This window comes from Cantharellus anzutake, assembly GCF_015039405.1.
Source record: "Cantharellus anzutake strain C23 chromosome Unknown EI90scaffold_18, whole genome shotgun sequence".
NCBI classification, from domain to species: Eukaryota; Fungi; Basidiomycota; class Agaricomycetes; order Cantharellales; family Hydnaceae; genus Cantharellus; species Cantharellus anzutake.
The window spans coordinates 1,075,997-1,091,500 of NW_024066968.1; the positions used below are offsets into that span (position 1 = coordinate 1,075,997).

The window sequence follows — 15,504 nt, forward strand, 5'->3', positions numbered from 1 at the left end:
CTTGCTTGATAGGGCAGGGGGCCAGACATCAGATTGAGGGCTGGTTAGATTGGGTTTTGGGTCGGCAGATTTGCTTATCAGCATTGATTTGCCACTGATGGAGCCCCAGGATTTGTCGGTCATGACAGGGCCATGATGGTGATTGTAACCACATGTCAGGGTCATGCATGCTTGCAACAAAGAAGGCCCCAGAAACCTAGTTGATATCAAAGCTGGGGGACATGCCCATGCCAGCACAAGGTCTTATGTACACAATAGAGGTGGCTATCAGGCAACTAACTAATAACCAGTAGCAACAGATCAAAGAAGATGGAAGATCATGCAGCGTCATAACCAACAGCTGCAGACCGGATCAAACCAGAGATGAAGAAGTGAGAAGAAGAAGAAGTTGATGGGAATACAGGTCATGTGGCAATGCACTACTTATGCTAGCAACCTGAAGATGTGCCCTGACACCACAATGGTGGTGGTGGTGGCCATGATGGTGATGATGGCCATGGTAGTGATAGCAGCCATGATGATGAAGGTGGTGATGGGTAAAGGAGAAGAAGCCTTTACTCCCCCATTGATAATACAGCACATATTTACTCAACAGACTGGGAACTAGGCAACCTACATGATTGAGCTACATGCTCCGGGTATATACTACCTGTGATTACCAACCTTACATCAGTGTTGCCACAAATAAGGACAGCATGAGAATCAACAAGATGCAAAGGGGTGCAGGAGTGCATTTACCTGACTACAGAGGTGTCAAGGCCAACCAAGAAGTGGGTGCAGGAAGTGGGTGCAGTGGAGGGTGCAGAGCAGGCAGAGGATGCAGATGCAGTGCTTGGATGCAGATGCAATGCATGGATGTGACCACACAGCAGGGAGCAATGAGTGTGGTCCAGGTGGAGATGAGATGAGAATAGGTGAGGCTAGGCTGTGTCATAGGCCTAGGAGGACTGGAGGGGTTGTGAGGTCTTTGGGTAGCTCAGCACACAAAGCCGTAAGTGATACAAGTATGTGTATTTTACGGTGGTGTGTAAGCAGTTACCCGGAGGTTCCCACTTACCCACGTGACTATATGTATCTAATTTACATATGACTCGGGGTTCGGGGCTATTGCCCTGACAGGGGTGCAGAGTGTCAGAGACTGGATGCAAGATGAAGGAAACGTCTCCATGGCAGAGGGCTTCAGCCTCAGTAACTTAGACCAGGACCGCTGTGCCTAGTTTGTCAGGGCCCGGCCTCTGTCCAGGGGCGGCCCTACCTCAGAACTGGACACTTGCGGTGTCCCAGGCAGCCAAGTGCTGGATCCTACCCCAAGCTCCTCAAACTCACTAAGCGGGGATTGAGTTGTCATGTATTATGGAAGGTAACTACAACTTGCCTAAGCAGGGATTGAGTTGAGAAGAAGGGTAAGTTTCCCTATTCCCTGCTTGGCTACTATAAAAGGGAAATGTACTATACAGTTTGTAACATGACTAAGGGTAGGAGCCGAGCATGTTCCCACAATGTGGAAAAGGTGTCATGTGGGTTAAGGCGAGTTGCTCGCCTTGACCCACGTGATTTTTCCTGCGGGTTCACATGCAGGCTGTAGTTGCGAAAGGTGTGTGAAGATGGGAGGATGAGGGAAGTGGGGGGAGGTCAGGGAAGGTGGTTCTGGGGTTGTATGGTCAGGTGTGGTTGCCCTGACATAGTTACACATCCGTGCCCTAATTTACTCACTGGCAACGAGAACTTAGCAGGGGGAACCTCTAGTTGATTTTATCACTAGGGTGTAACCTATCTACAAGTTATGTATATATAGTTACAAAGAGGGTGGGCCCATGAATGGCAGGGCTGAGCAGAGTGGAGCTAACAGAGTTACATGTTAGCTGACTGAATATTACCAACGAGTCAGGTTATGGGGTGTAAGGGATGGACAGGGATGGGATGATGTGCACTTTGCACGCATTTCCTCTATTCTTTATTCATTAATATTCCTCGTAATAAACAATGTATAACACCTGTATGTACATAAATAGTGTCCAGGGTCAGGAAAAGGAGCCTAGCTCTTCTCCTCCCCCCCTGTCAAATACTAGCTTCATACAGTCTAAGTTATCAACAGCCTGAGGATTGAGGAGTCACCAAGGCTGGCACCCCAACCGGCCTTACATGGGGTTAGTGGGGTGGTGGGCTATAACCCAGAAACGGAAAGGGGGGATTGGCCTCAAGGTAGGCTTGCAGGGCAAGCAAGTGAATTGCCCAGCAGAGGTGGGAGTGTGCCAGCGGACATCGGAGCTGTCCAGAGGCCTTTGGGACTCTGTACTTAGGGAGGCATATGTAATATATTGGATTGAGGGGGTGGTGACCATCAAGGGAGTTGGAGGTGATTATGGAATACGGAGGCTCCAAGGTTAGTGATGAAAGAGCAGAGGTAATCCAGAAGGACCGGAGGTTGTGGAGGATGATGGCCATGGATGGATATGACACAGAGGCTGGAGTGACCAAATGCCAGGAACACCGAGGGCTCAGGAATTGATGGGGGTGCAGGTGGTAGGAGCAGGACATCAGATTGAGGACTGGGTGGATTAGGTTTCAGGTCAGTGGATTTGCCCATCAGCAATGGCACTGCTGGTGGAAACCCTGGGATTTGTTGGTCGTGACAATTACCTACAAGCTGGGTCAGCAAGTTTATGAGAGAATCACCATATTAGGGTTTGTAAGGGTAACATTAGCAACAGGAACTAATGGGGTGGAATGCCCTTTGCAGGACAGTGGAGGCCTCAGAGGTCTGTAGTGATTGAGGGGGGGTAGAAATATTATTATTCAGCTAGGATGGCAGAGGGGGTACCAGAGATGATACCAGAGATAGGAGGTGGAGGTGGACTGGAGGATGACTGGAGGGTATGGTGGAGGTGAGGAGGAATTGGACCAGAGGGTCACTGGAATGATGGTGGAGTAGGTTGGAGGTCCGGCGGAGTTGACATGGATATGACAGTAGTGGAAAGGGAAGTGGGGCTCCAGAATTGGTTTTGGAGTTCCAGAGGCCTGGATTGGGGGTCAGGATTGTATGAATATGACAATCTGCTTAGGTCACTCATACTACTCAATGGTAATGTTGTTGGCGAGGGTTGATTGTTTGTCTCACAATTCATCTTAGGGGTGGTCTCAAGATGTGTCTCCAGGACATCTTAATCATTTGGGGGGGACAATGGTACAAAATATTATAACTGGGGGGAATTTACCAGGAGTTCAGTTTGTTGCCAAGGGGAAAGACTAGTAAATAGAGAGCTCCACAAATCAAACAACAATTGAAAATCCCAAAGTAGGGTGGGAGGATTGTGGAGCAAGAGAACAGGGAACTGACTGAATAGTTCAAGAGTGGGCCCATCTGAAAGGTGCAGGGCAATATAAGAGGATGATTGTCACAGCCATGCATTCCGGCCCATTAGCCACCTGTCCCAATGCCACCCAAGCCCATTCCCACTATGCAAGCATGAGCACGAGCCCCAACCTCAGCCCTATCCTCCATGAGGACTCCCTGCTCACTCCCCCACTTGCCCCTAGGCTCCCCTGCACCTGGCCGACTCCCCCACAGCCACACCAATCTTCCCACCCGAGTCTGCCTCTGGCCGGCACTGTGCCCAGCACGACTCCTCTACCCCACCCATTTGGCCCCTACAGGGCCACTACCATTCCCGCACCCGACTCCGGCCCAACTCCAAGTCCAGCACCGCTACAATACCATCGCTGCTATTGCAGCCCTACGCTCCTTCCTTTACTTATCTGTTATTGTTTGTTTTGACCCTTGGTCATTGCCAGCCACTGTGTGGCCAACCCCACTCCTTGCTCCCTTTTGCTTCCAGACCCTTTGGCCTTCGGCCCAGGTCCGCTTCCATTCATTCTTTCCCCATATATATATCCTGTATGTTACTTTATTGTACCTTAGCTCTAATATTGATTTGACCATGACCCCTCAAGTCCTGACCCCGACAAGGCAACCCCAGTAAGTCTGAAATGAGGGCCAAGAGACAGCTAGGGGGCACAGTGCTCCTTTAGAGTCACTGAGGCCAAATGCCCTACCCTCGGGCCTTGTTTGCGGCATCACGGCCATCACGGCCTGTAGCAGCCCACAATGGTGACCTTCGGTGCCGACCCCAGACCAGTGTCTAACAATGATGTCTGAAGCTCCACCACCATTCTGGTGGGACTCCACCCTCTTCTGCTTCACTTCCACCATGCCCTCTGGTCTACCTCCAGTCCTCCCTCCAAATAATAATATTTCCATGCCACCTCAATAATTGCAGACCTCCTATGGACCTCCACTCAACTGCAAAGGGTTCTCCACCAATCCTGTCCCTCCATCTTCATGCTACCCTTCACCCCCTAGTTATAGCCACTCCACAAATCCATAATAGGTGATTCTCTTACACCCTTACTGACCCAACATATGGGTAGCATTCACTTCCAGTTTCCCTTTGTTTCCCCTTTGGTTCATTATAATGTTGTACTGTGGTTCATGGCACCTCAGTGCAAAATCAATGACCAGTAGTTCCCCCCAGAGTTGCATGGCTCATCTGTAAGTTAAGAGCCACACACCAGCCTAACTAAGCATCAGCACAGCACTCCACTCTGAGTTGCTGAGGCCAAGGCTCCTCTGCTCATACTCTCCCTCTGTAAGGTGGGTGTCCTAGAACCCAGCTGTGAGTATCAAATATGTATGATTCACAGTGGGTAGGACAATAGTGACCTCACTGGGTCACATGACCCCTACATACATGGACCATGACCTGACACCCTCCATCCTCATTCCAGGGTCACATCTGTACACCATCCATGTACTTAACATCCACTTCCAATCTTCCACAGCTTCCTGCATATGCAACCATGCAGTGTTATTGGTCAGCACTCACATGTCATGCTGTATCAATGTTCCTTGCCACTTTCCTGATGGTTACCAGATTGCTGACTCTACTTTCCCATGTACATATGTGTATAGATCCATGTGCTGGAGTGCTAGTCCCCCAGCTTTAATATCAACCAGATGTTTGGGGCTACACTGCATGCACTTATGGGTAGAATGACTGGTTGTTGGTCATGCTAGTACCCTACAGTGTGACCCAGGATAGTGCATCACTTCACTGTTGGGCCACATAGTCACAGCATGAAGAATCTGCTCAATGTAGCAGTTCTGGTAACCACAACAACTTGGGGAGTAAGGGGCTACAGGAAGTGATGGGTAGGGGATTACACTGTCCCCAAAACCAACACATGCAGCACTGGGAACAGCTGTGAAATACATTGGCAACACACCTGGTTGCCAAGGAACCACCTTCATTTCCTCACTTGATCAGAATTTGGGAACCTGTGGAGGAAGTGATGCAGAGATACATAAGTTGGAAGAACAACCTTCATGCCCAACACCATTCCTCTAGGACACCAAACCCTCCACATCCCAGTTGTGCATACATTACACAAGCAAAGGCAGATGCTGTCACCTCAGCAGACCATCCACTGCTACTTCTGGGGTTGGGTGATCATCATCAGTCTCCTGCTGCTCACTCATTCAGCCCTGATTGTCTTGTGGGCTAGTGGAACTTTGAAGCACTTCAGGTTCCCTGTGGATCAAGTAAACTCAGTGCAGAAAATCATTGCCATTTCCACCCAGGTTTGGAATTTTATTGTTTCAGCTGCATTAACACTTGTCATACAAGGAATAATGTTTGATATAATCATTCGTCGTGGTAAGTCCATTTGCAGAAAACTTTAGATCATCAGTAGCACTGTCTATTCTAGAGCAAACACTTGCATCACTACACAACTCTCTTGGAGCTTGGCAAAGCTTCTTTGGATCTATTTCTGCATTGTGGCATGCTCGACATCTGGATAATGTGCTCTGCATCCGGCTTTTACTTGCAGCATTATTCTATGCTTCAGCTTCATTCCTCCAAGTCACAACAAACTCTGCAATATCTGTTGCAGTCACAGCTGCTGGAGATCCTATAACTTTGAATGTATCACAAGCAATTGGAAATCTCAGCCATGTAATTATGGCCACAGATATGGCTGCTGTGTCAGTGACAGTGGAGTTACTATGGAGAGAGAAAGATGACCAAATTGGTTTCCCCCGTGGCATCAATGGATCGTGAGTGTCATTATTTTCCAGCCTGACCATCCCAGAACATTTCATTTCCAGAGTCTTCTTCTCCATCCTGGAGGATACCACTTCTGATGTTGTGTACCAAGATCAGTTTGCCCAACAATTGAATGTTAAATGTGCATCTCTCCCAAATGCACACATGTCTATTTCCCTGGACTTCTCAAGTTTCAGTGCCACCTACATGCAAGATTCAAAAAAGATCCTATCATCAGGAAATAGGGAGCTCTTTGATGGCCATGATTTCCAGTTTGGTGGGGAGCGCAATGAAACAGAACCACCTATCCTAAGATGTGAGTCTTGCATCAGTGTATCAGTGGTAGGATGCATGTGACCAATCATTGGCCTTCAAATAGTTGATGACCAATTGCTGTTTGCAGATGACACTTTCGTTGACTATCCCAGCCCAATTGCTCTTTATGGTGTTACCACTTTCCTCTATTTGAGCATCAATCCACATGCTCTCACCATAATTGTTGATGATCATGGCAATGCCACACAACGAATCCTTCCACCCATTAGAAAGAGGCTCAATACATTGGTGTGGAGTTGGTTATACAATTCATCCATGAGTATGTCCTTCACAGAAATTTGGGCCCACTCTCAGCTCCATCCAAAGGTGAATCAGAACGAAAGAGCAGGGCCTTCCTTGAGCCAATTGATGTTACATTCTATGGGTGGCCCTTTTCTTGTACCCTCTACAGGGACCATACCGAAGCCAATGTCACAGGAAATAATACCCTATTGTGGTATCGTGATGTTACTCATCGAATCTCTGCTAGTTCACTCCCTTATGCCCGGCCAATACCAACTGATCCTTTGGAAGCTGGATGGGTCTCTCTCATAGCAAGCCTCTATCAAACTACACAGTCAAGGAATAATCCATCAGCTAGTGACTGGTTCACTGACACATTACTCAAAAGCATCAATACTGCAAATCCCAACAAGGATTTCAGCCAATTTGAGGAAACCCTTAGCCAGCTGGCAGCACTAATGTACTTGGTTTCTGCACAATACAATCACCTTGACCTTTATTATACAGATACAGAGGGTAAAATACAGTCACCATGGAGCCCAACATATGCCAAAATCAGTGGTACTCAAAGATCCATTTTTGCCCATCTAGAGTTCAATGCCATCCAAATCCTTCTTGGAATGATTGCAGTGATTGCTATAGCCTCCTCATCAGCACTTTCTATGGGTTGCACTTTTCCCACTGCAGGTCAGGCCATTCATAATGGAGGACTCATTGATTTATCATCACTTTTACATCAATCTTCTCTTCCTGAATGGATTTCTCAACATTCAAGTACATCTGATGGTGTGAGAAAGAAAGCAGAAAAGACAAGAGTCAGGTGCATGCATCTGGATTTAGCACTGAGAATCCTGTTCATTTGTTGTATCCCCAGGCTCAAAGGACTAACCCTGGATGTGTCTAAGCCCTCCAGCTACCTTGGAGGTGAGCAAGGGCCCACTGATGGCCTTTCACAACAAGAGGTCTGGGACTTGGCTGGTGCTAAAGATTCAGCCACTTATTTACAAGAATTCTAGATCTGCCACCAAGGCCTGGTTTTGACTGCATCTGGGGACTGGGATGAGCCTTGTAAGCTCTTTGGTTGACCACATTGTTGTGTTCTTATTCACATGACCCAACAGTTGGCACAAGCATAACAATGAAAACTCCAGATCAGATGTCCAGTTCTGCCACCCTACTCCGTGTTGCTGCATGCACAGCATTACTCTTCCTCATCAGCTATCATGTCTTCACATTTACAATCTGGGCTTCAGGGACCCTCCAAAGTACCAACTATTCAATTGATCAGTTGGCACTGATATCCCAACTTCAGGCTGGAACCACACGAGCAGTGGCCATGGTTGTCCTTGGTACACTGACAGTTGCAAGTGCATCACTTGCAAGTGATCATTTACTCCACCAATGTGATGTCCATTCTCCAACATTTTGATTCTTCTGACAATCTATTCTGTAGCCAATACCTTTGTTGGGCTGAATGATGGATTGTGGGCCTGGAGGGGCCTAGGGGCCTCTGTGATGAGCCTCTGGCACAGTAAAAGTTCTGGAAGTAATCAAATACTCCAAGTTATGCTGGTCATGGTCTTGTATGCATCTGTGGCTACTCTCCATCTTGTTAGCACATCAACTCTCACTTTTGATGCAGTCTTTGAGGCTGAACCAGTGTCTCCAATAAACATGATTCGTATCCCAGGAGATCTCATTAATATTGGTTTTGTGGACAACCGGGAGGGGTTTCCTTATGTGCCATGGCAGCCTGACTATAGAATAGAGCTGGCTGTAACCTCCTCAAGCTTACCATACTTCTGGACCTATCTGGGTAGTGGTTCAATTAAAATGCCAGGTAGTCTAAATGGAAGGTATAGTGGAGTACTTTTTCTGTGTGTCCATTCTCCAAAGCCAATACTCTTCCTCTAGCATTATACACAGCATTCCTGTGGCAAAAGTTGATCCAGCCATAGTGCTAACTGACCTTCATGCTACTCAACTGGTGGTGCAGTGTGGTGTGACAGCTCAGCAGCCTAGTGACAAATGGAAGGTCACTTACACCCCTCTCTGTTTGTCTCCAACCATACCTTGGTGGTGAAAAAAAAGCACTGATATCCAAACATTGGTCTAGCGGAACCTTATGAAGGGGAGTTGAGCATTGAAACTACTTTGTCATATTTCCCATATGAGAGTTCCACAGTCAATATGACCTATAGCAGAGGGATCCCAGCTCAGGATATTGGATTGAGAGTTTTTGATTGGAAACCATCAAGCAGGGCACCTGCTTATGCTCACTGTAAGCAAACATGGATTCATATACCGCTAAATGCTAACTACTGACCTGCTCCAAGTCAATGACTTTGTCATGATGGGTCAACATGGTGCTTCTGGACTCAATTCTGGAACAATCGCTTTCATGTATGTTTCAGCACACAATCAATTACTGGGGAAGAATTCATCCAGACTTGTGTTCCCTTCCCACACCCACATGGAGAATTATTCAGCATTTAACTGGCCATCCAATGATACCATGAGTAAGGTTTCTTTTCTCCATCACTTATCACAACATCTACTACCCCCTAGTACAGGTACACACAGATTCAAAGGGAATGTCACATTGACACTCTATCTTTACCATTTTTCCAGTTCTCTTTACACCCTCCCTGTTGTAGCAAAGGTTGGAGGAAATGGGCAGCTTTTATCCACAAATGAACCAAAGCATCCCCCAACTCCTATGACCCCATTTCTTCGCACTCCCCCAATGAGTGCAATGGAAAGGAGTTTTATGAACCTTACAGACTCAATTATTGACTTACAAGGCCCTGACAATCGTGTATTCATTCCCCTGGCAACCCAAATCCTCACCACATTGGTTTCTGGATCAGGAATTGAAGCAGTCGAGGATTTTCTTGGATGCTCAACAGCCTTAGCATATTCATTACTGGCACAAACCTTTCACACATCAGCCTTGCTTGCTGGGAACACATCTGTACTTCCATATTGGGAACCAATATACAACCTGGCTGATGGTGTCCAGCAAGTGCTAAGTGCAAAGCTTCATGTAAATGGGCTTCATCTGCTCATATCAAGCATCTGTGTAACCTTGGTCATAATTTGTGTCACCTCCTCTGCCTTATTTGTCCATCGCCATCATGGGCCAATGCATGATGGGGGGGTAATTGATATAATCACCTTGATGCAAGGATCCCAAATCCCACAGTCAATTGCTAGTCAGGCATGGGTTGATTCCCATGGGACAGACTTGCGGCGATGCAGAGCAGCAAATTTACCAGTCTTGTAAGTTTTGAGCCCCATATCAGCTGACATAAGCACTCATTTGTTGTGTAGACTACATGATGGATGCCTGGATGTGGGCAATCTTATTTCCAGCAATCTCTCATCCTCTGAAACCCCTCCCATTGTGCACCATGTAGAATAATCAACAAACCCAGTTGGACCACCCTGTTCAGAGTATGGTGTTAGAAGCTGCCAAAAAATACAATGTTCAGATATTTACCTGTTTTTTTTAGCCATGGCAAAATTTTTGACCCAAAATCCAAATGTTTTTTTTTTTTTTAAATAAATCTGCATAATCAGTAGCCACTATGTAACAAGAGAATTAAAGGAGATTTAAATACAGGAGTTCAGCTAGCATACATTGATTGATCTGGTGGAAGAGTATCTAATTCAGCCATAGCATCCTCACATATAGCACGATGACTCTTTTGTTTCTTCACAGCCCAGGCTGCCAGCTCCCCAGTAAGGCCCTTCCAGTAGGCATCCATGAAGTGCCAAGCTCAGTTGATGAATTTTCGAATTGTTTCATCTGGACATGCATCCAAACACTGTATCGCTGCTGTTTTTGCATTGGCAAAAGTAGTTTCCATATTTCACAATATCGGTATTTTGCATAACCCCAATACTATAGATGTTATAGTTAGAAATTGGAACTAGTTCAGACAAGAAAGGTTTTAACACACCATCTCAATCGGGTTCAACTCACAGTGGAATTTCAGCAGGAATATGCACAGGTGTCCTGCCTGCATAATTAATTCTTCAAGCATTGAGACCTGATTTACAAAATCAGCCTGATGACTGAGAATGCAGGCAAGGCAGCAGTCTGTATTTTCAAATGGGCAGACAGGCTTGCACTTAGCTCACTTCCCATCTGTATTGAAGCCACGCTCCATCAAGACAGCCTCAAGGCCCTTGGGTTTGCCTGCTTCAGTCACCATTGACTGAGGCATCCCCTGCTTTGAGCAATCAGGGACAGTGTCATCATTTGGGATAACAGTGTCATGCCGCTTTTGTTGTTTTCCACCATTAGACTTGTTCATATCAAATGCATTGAGAGCATTGGGACTGAGTGATGCATGTGCCAAAGACTGATCGAATATGAAGAGAGCCTGGCAGTTTGGATGAGCACGTTCAAAAATTGGGACTGCCTTTGTGCAGATCTGCTCTAGAAGTTGCTGAGTATCCCACCAAGGGTCACCATTGGCACCGGGATAAATGATTTTGCAAGCATCATTCCCCTCTGAAACTATTCCATCATTGTCCCAGATGATGAGTTGGCCACTTTCTTCATTTATAAAGTTGGAAACATGGATTAGATGGCCTTGACTCTTTTTCTGGAGCACAGACTGCCCCTCAGAAAGCCTTTTATTATAATTAGTTTGCACCACATTCTTCATTGAAATTGATGTGATGCTCACCAGACACTTCTCTTGAACTCATTTGTGTGGAAACAGCTCTCATCGTGCCAGATTGGAATGATCTGCTTTTCATTCTCACCCAGCGCTGGCTCATTTCGCTCCAGAGAGGTGCCATTGAAGACATGCTGGACCATTCTGGCCTCATTTTGGGTAAAAAAACCTCGTTCCAGTACTTCACAACATCCTCACACTCATGCCCATCCATGTAAACCCCTTTTTTCAACACACTCCTGCGATAGCCTAGTTTAACAAGCCAGCAGCATGCTGTCTGGCATTCCAATGGTTTCTTCAAGGCAATACCAAGTTTGGGTAGGGTGGCTGTGTTGAGGGTGTGATGGAACAATTCTGGGGTCAAATTTCTTGCTGACTGCAATGCTAGCCATCCCCGGACCGCTTTTTCAACATCAGGATCATCAAGGTGACAAGTCCCCTTTCACTTTCCTCCCTGGCATTCAATGGGAAGTGACTCATGCTTTTCATAATAGCATGCCAATGCTTGGACATGTGCCACAAAATATCTTCCATTTCCATCGTGTTGGTTGACTGCAATGTGAATACTTGCTGGGATCCGCTTATAACCTTTCATACAAAGAGTAAACCAGCTCCATAGGAGGTTATATTGAGTAATCTAGAGTATGGTTATCAACAATGTCACTGGTGTGCCCATGCAGTCATGATTTCAAAACTCACCTGAGTTAGCAGCATGCTGACTATGTTCTTCTTTTTCTGGTCCAGCAGAATGTGGTCAATCTTCTTCCAAAGCTCTTCCCATGTTTTTTGGCTTGTTCAATGGAGTAATGGGTGTCACGTCACTCATGAGCTCCTCCATTTCCTCATCTCCAATGTCTTCACCCTCAATCTCATTTCCCTCTTCACTGTCAAAAACCCTGAACAAGGGTAATGTGTGTGAGTCTGAATGCAGGTGGGGCTCAACTAGAGGGGTTCCGAGAGCCCCGGTAGTGAACCAAAGCTTCTCCAGGAAGCCCAGGTCTGCTGGGTGGTACAAGAGGCTCTAAGAAGGATGCAGCCTCAGCAACTTGGAGGGAGCACTGTGCCTCCATTACGTCTCAGTTAGTCCTTTTATTTCATGTGTCTGAGGTATCTTGTAGGAGGAGGTTGGGATTCACTCATAGAGGGACTGTCAGAGACTGGGATATTGTCAGAGTTGGGCAGACTGTCAGAGTCGGAACACTGTCAGGAGGCGGATGGAAGGCGGATTGGGCTCCGCCTGAGTTGAGGTCAGAGGTGATGCAGAGGTCTGTTTGAGCGCATGCACGGATATGCGGGCGGAAATATGCGGTGCATCTGGAAGCGCTGTTCAAGGTTAGCAGAGTGGGATCGCGGCCTCAGCGACTCAAGTGGAGTGCTGTGCCCTGAGCTTGACATTTGGGGGAGATCCTGTATTTATGGATTGACACTCACAGTGGACTTCAAACAAGACTTGCGGGTGGAGTGGACCTGTAGGAGGAGTGCAGACTCCATGAGCACGGACTCAGAGGGGGGAAGCCCCCTTTGCAGAAGGAGAGACTCAGACCAGACAGGGGGGGTACTCTGGTTGATTTCAGACTGAGGTCCCCGAAAGTATTTACAAGGTATAAGTAGGTAAGAGAAATCAAAAGAGGGACCAGTCGGTCCGGTGCAGAAATAAGCGGAAATGAGCAGGGACTTGTCAAACTAAACCAAGGACAAGAACCTGGGAAATGGGAGGCAAGGAATGAATAAGGTCAAAGTGGATCAAGTACCAATATTGACAGATTAAATGAATGAATAGGAAAGTGCAATAGCACATGGATCAAATGCCAATATTGGGGTGAACATAACACTCAGCAAGGAATGAATATTATGTTGCCAAGTGACAAAAATGGCCAGAGGACAAAAGCGGAGGTCAGCGCACGGTGCCGATTCAAGTCCGCAAATAAGCAGGGTCGGTGCGGTGCCGACACAAATCTGCAAACAGAGGTTGATCTGCCAGCACTGTCACACAAGGACAGCATGAAGGCCAACAGAGGTACAGAGGGGAGTGGGAGTGTTGACCTGACCAGAGGTGTCAAGGGCAACCAGAAGTGGCCAGAGGGTGCAGAGATGGGCAGAGGGTGCTGAGTGGGCAGAGGGTGCGGAATGCATGGAAGCGGGGCATGGCTGTGACCACATAGCAGGAAGCGATGAGTGTGGTTCAGATGGAGACAAGGCAGGCATGACTGAATGCTGGGAGCACCAAGGGCTCAGGAACTGGAGGTAAGGTCAGAATACCGGCAGGGTCTAGGTTCTGATTATTGGCCAAGTCTCACGCAGTAAGGCAGGGGGCCAGACATGGGGTTGGGGGCTGGTTAGGATGGGTTTCAGGTTAGCAGGTTCACCTATCGGCATTGGTTTGCAGATGACAGAGCCCCAGGATTTTTTGGTTGTGACAGGGACTTGGGGTAACTTTAAGTTGAGATTAGAACTGAGGTACAAAGGGTTCTAATCTACAGGTATATATAGAGGGAGGAAGAGGAGGACTTTAGTCAAAGTCCGAGTGATACTGACAAACACTGAATGATACCAAAAGGTCCCAAAAGGTCCCAAACGATATCCTTAATGGGGAACCAGGGTGTCGGGTCGAGGAGGGCGGAGTAGAAGGCTGGGGGATGAATGGGAATGAGAAATGGGTAAGGGGAAGTTAGCTGACTGAATGGAAAGAAGACAACAGTCATACTACAAATGGAAGGTGACTAATTTATGATGACATGAGTGGGATCACTGGAGGATGTGGTTAGCTCCGAAGCCGGAGTTACATATCCGAAGGATGTTGGGTGACTCCACTAAATGAAATGGGAGGAGGAATGATTTAGAGGTATGTCACATGATGCCGGAGATCCATCAGGAGGTCGGAGCAAATCCGGAGTCTCCAAATGTTCCAACTTGGGGCTGAGCTTCCGGGATGGGAGTGGCCAAGGTCAAGTGTGCCAAGATCCAGGCCAGAGCTGAGTCAGTTGGGAAGGAAGGTGACATTGAAAAGTGGGGGGGTATGGTGTAGGGGATGGTGAGGTTGTTAGGAAGGTGTAGTGAGGTGGGAGAGTGCAGGGTCAGGATTCCAGGATATGACATTCACCCCTGATTCACCATGTTTTGTGTCAGGATTCAATTCCGAATCATCTGAGCGTGATCCCACATACGCCCACATCCCCTTTCTCCTCTAACTTTCCATGGGTACTGTACCCACACAACCAATTACCGGTCATGCATCACACACACCTTCCGGTCCAGCTGTAAGTGGGCTGTTGTCACACATCACACTGATGTTCCGGTTGAATGATCCTTGTCACACGATTTTTTTTTTGGCGCCCAAGTGGCTGTGTGAAATCAAATTAAAACAAAAGCCGTCCATGACTGCGAGGAAGTAGTTTTTTTTTTGGCGCAAAATGTATCAACAAGAAAATTTGCTAGTTGGACATCAGTAGTGTCACACCAACCTTTCCGGTTGCTTGTCACATGTCACAAGGAGAAGCTGGTTGACTATTTTGTGTCACACTCGGAACCTCAGCCGGTAATTGGTCGTGCAGGTACAGTATTCCTAGCCCCATGTGGGCATACTTTCACCAACTTGACAGACTCTATGGAAATAACAAAAGTCACCCAGTCGTGAAGTGCAAGGGATGTGGAAGCCCCCAAGTAGGCCCCATTCTCATTCTTCTTTGAGGGTTTATTCATGGATTGGTTCAAGGGTGCAGGCTTACAGGGGAAGAGGATACAAGATGTTTTTTCAATTTGACGTGGGATTCAATGTGGAACCTCTACTGGATCCAGGGTGAGCACAACTTAGTGCTAGAAACAAAAATTGAAGACCTTCTAACATGGGAGAAAACTCTGGATTTGGATGGAAGCCTAGAAATGGTTGCAGGATGGCGAGTTGGTGATGATAACGTCAAGCCACTTGTAGTTGGGTCCGACATCCCATCATAACTCCGTTTATTCAGACCCGACAGACCTGAGACACCCAGTCCGACCCCGGACCTGACCGAAGTCCCCGTGACCACGAGTCAGACTAGGTCTCATGCAACACTGAGATTCAATTCTGTATATGGTGGTTGAACCAAATAACTGTCAATGATGGAGATCATGTCAAAAAATCGCTTGCAAAATACTCAAGGGAGCGTAGTAAA

At 47.1% G+C, this 15,504-nt stretch overlaps 1 protein-coding gene across 1 annotated transcript; it reads left to right on the plus strand.

The window, feature by feature from the left end:
• Positions 1–5,383: 5,383 nt before the first annotated feature.
• Positions 5,384–10,086, plus strand: EI90DRAFT_3122291 (uncharacterized protein; the record flags this gene model as incomplete). Its single annotated transcript, XM_039063485.1, has 14 exons — positions 5,384–5,714; positions 5,767–6,115; positions 6,167–6,420; positions 6,484–6,675; positions 6,735–7,482; positions 7,537–7,624; positions 7,679–7,730; positions 7,784–8,065; positions 8,116–8,518; positions 8,577–8,716; positions 8,779–8,943; positions 8,999–9,181; positions 9,236–9,944; positions 9,996–10,086. The coding sequence occupies 14 exons, from the start codon at positions 5,384–5,386 to the stop codon at positions 10,084–10,086; spliced, it is 3,987 nt and encodes a 1,328-aa protein (XP_038917371.1).
• Positions 10,087–15,504: the final 5,418 nt, after the last annotated feature.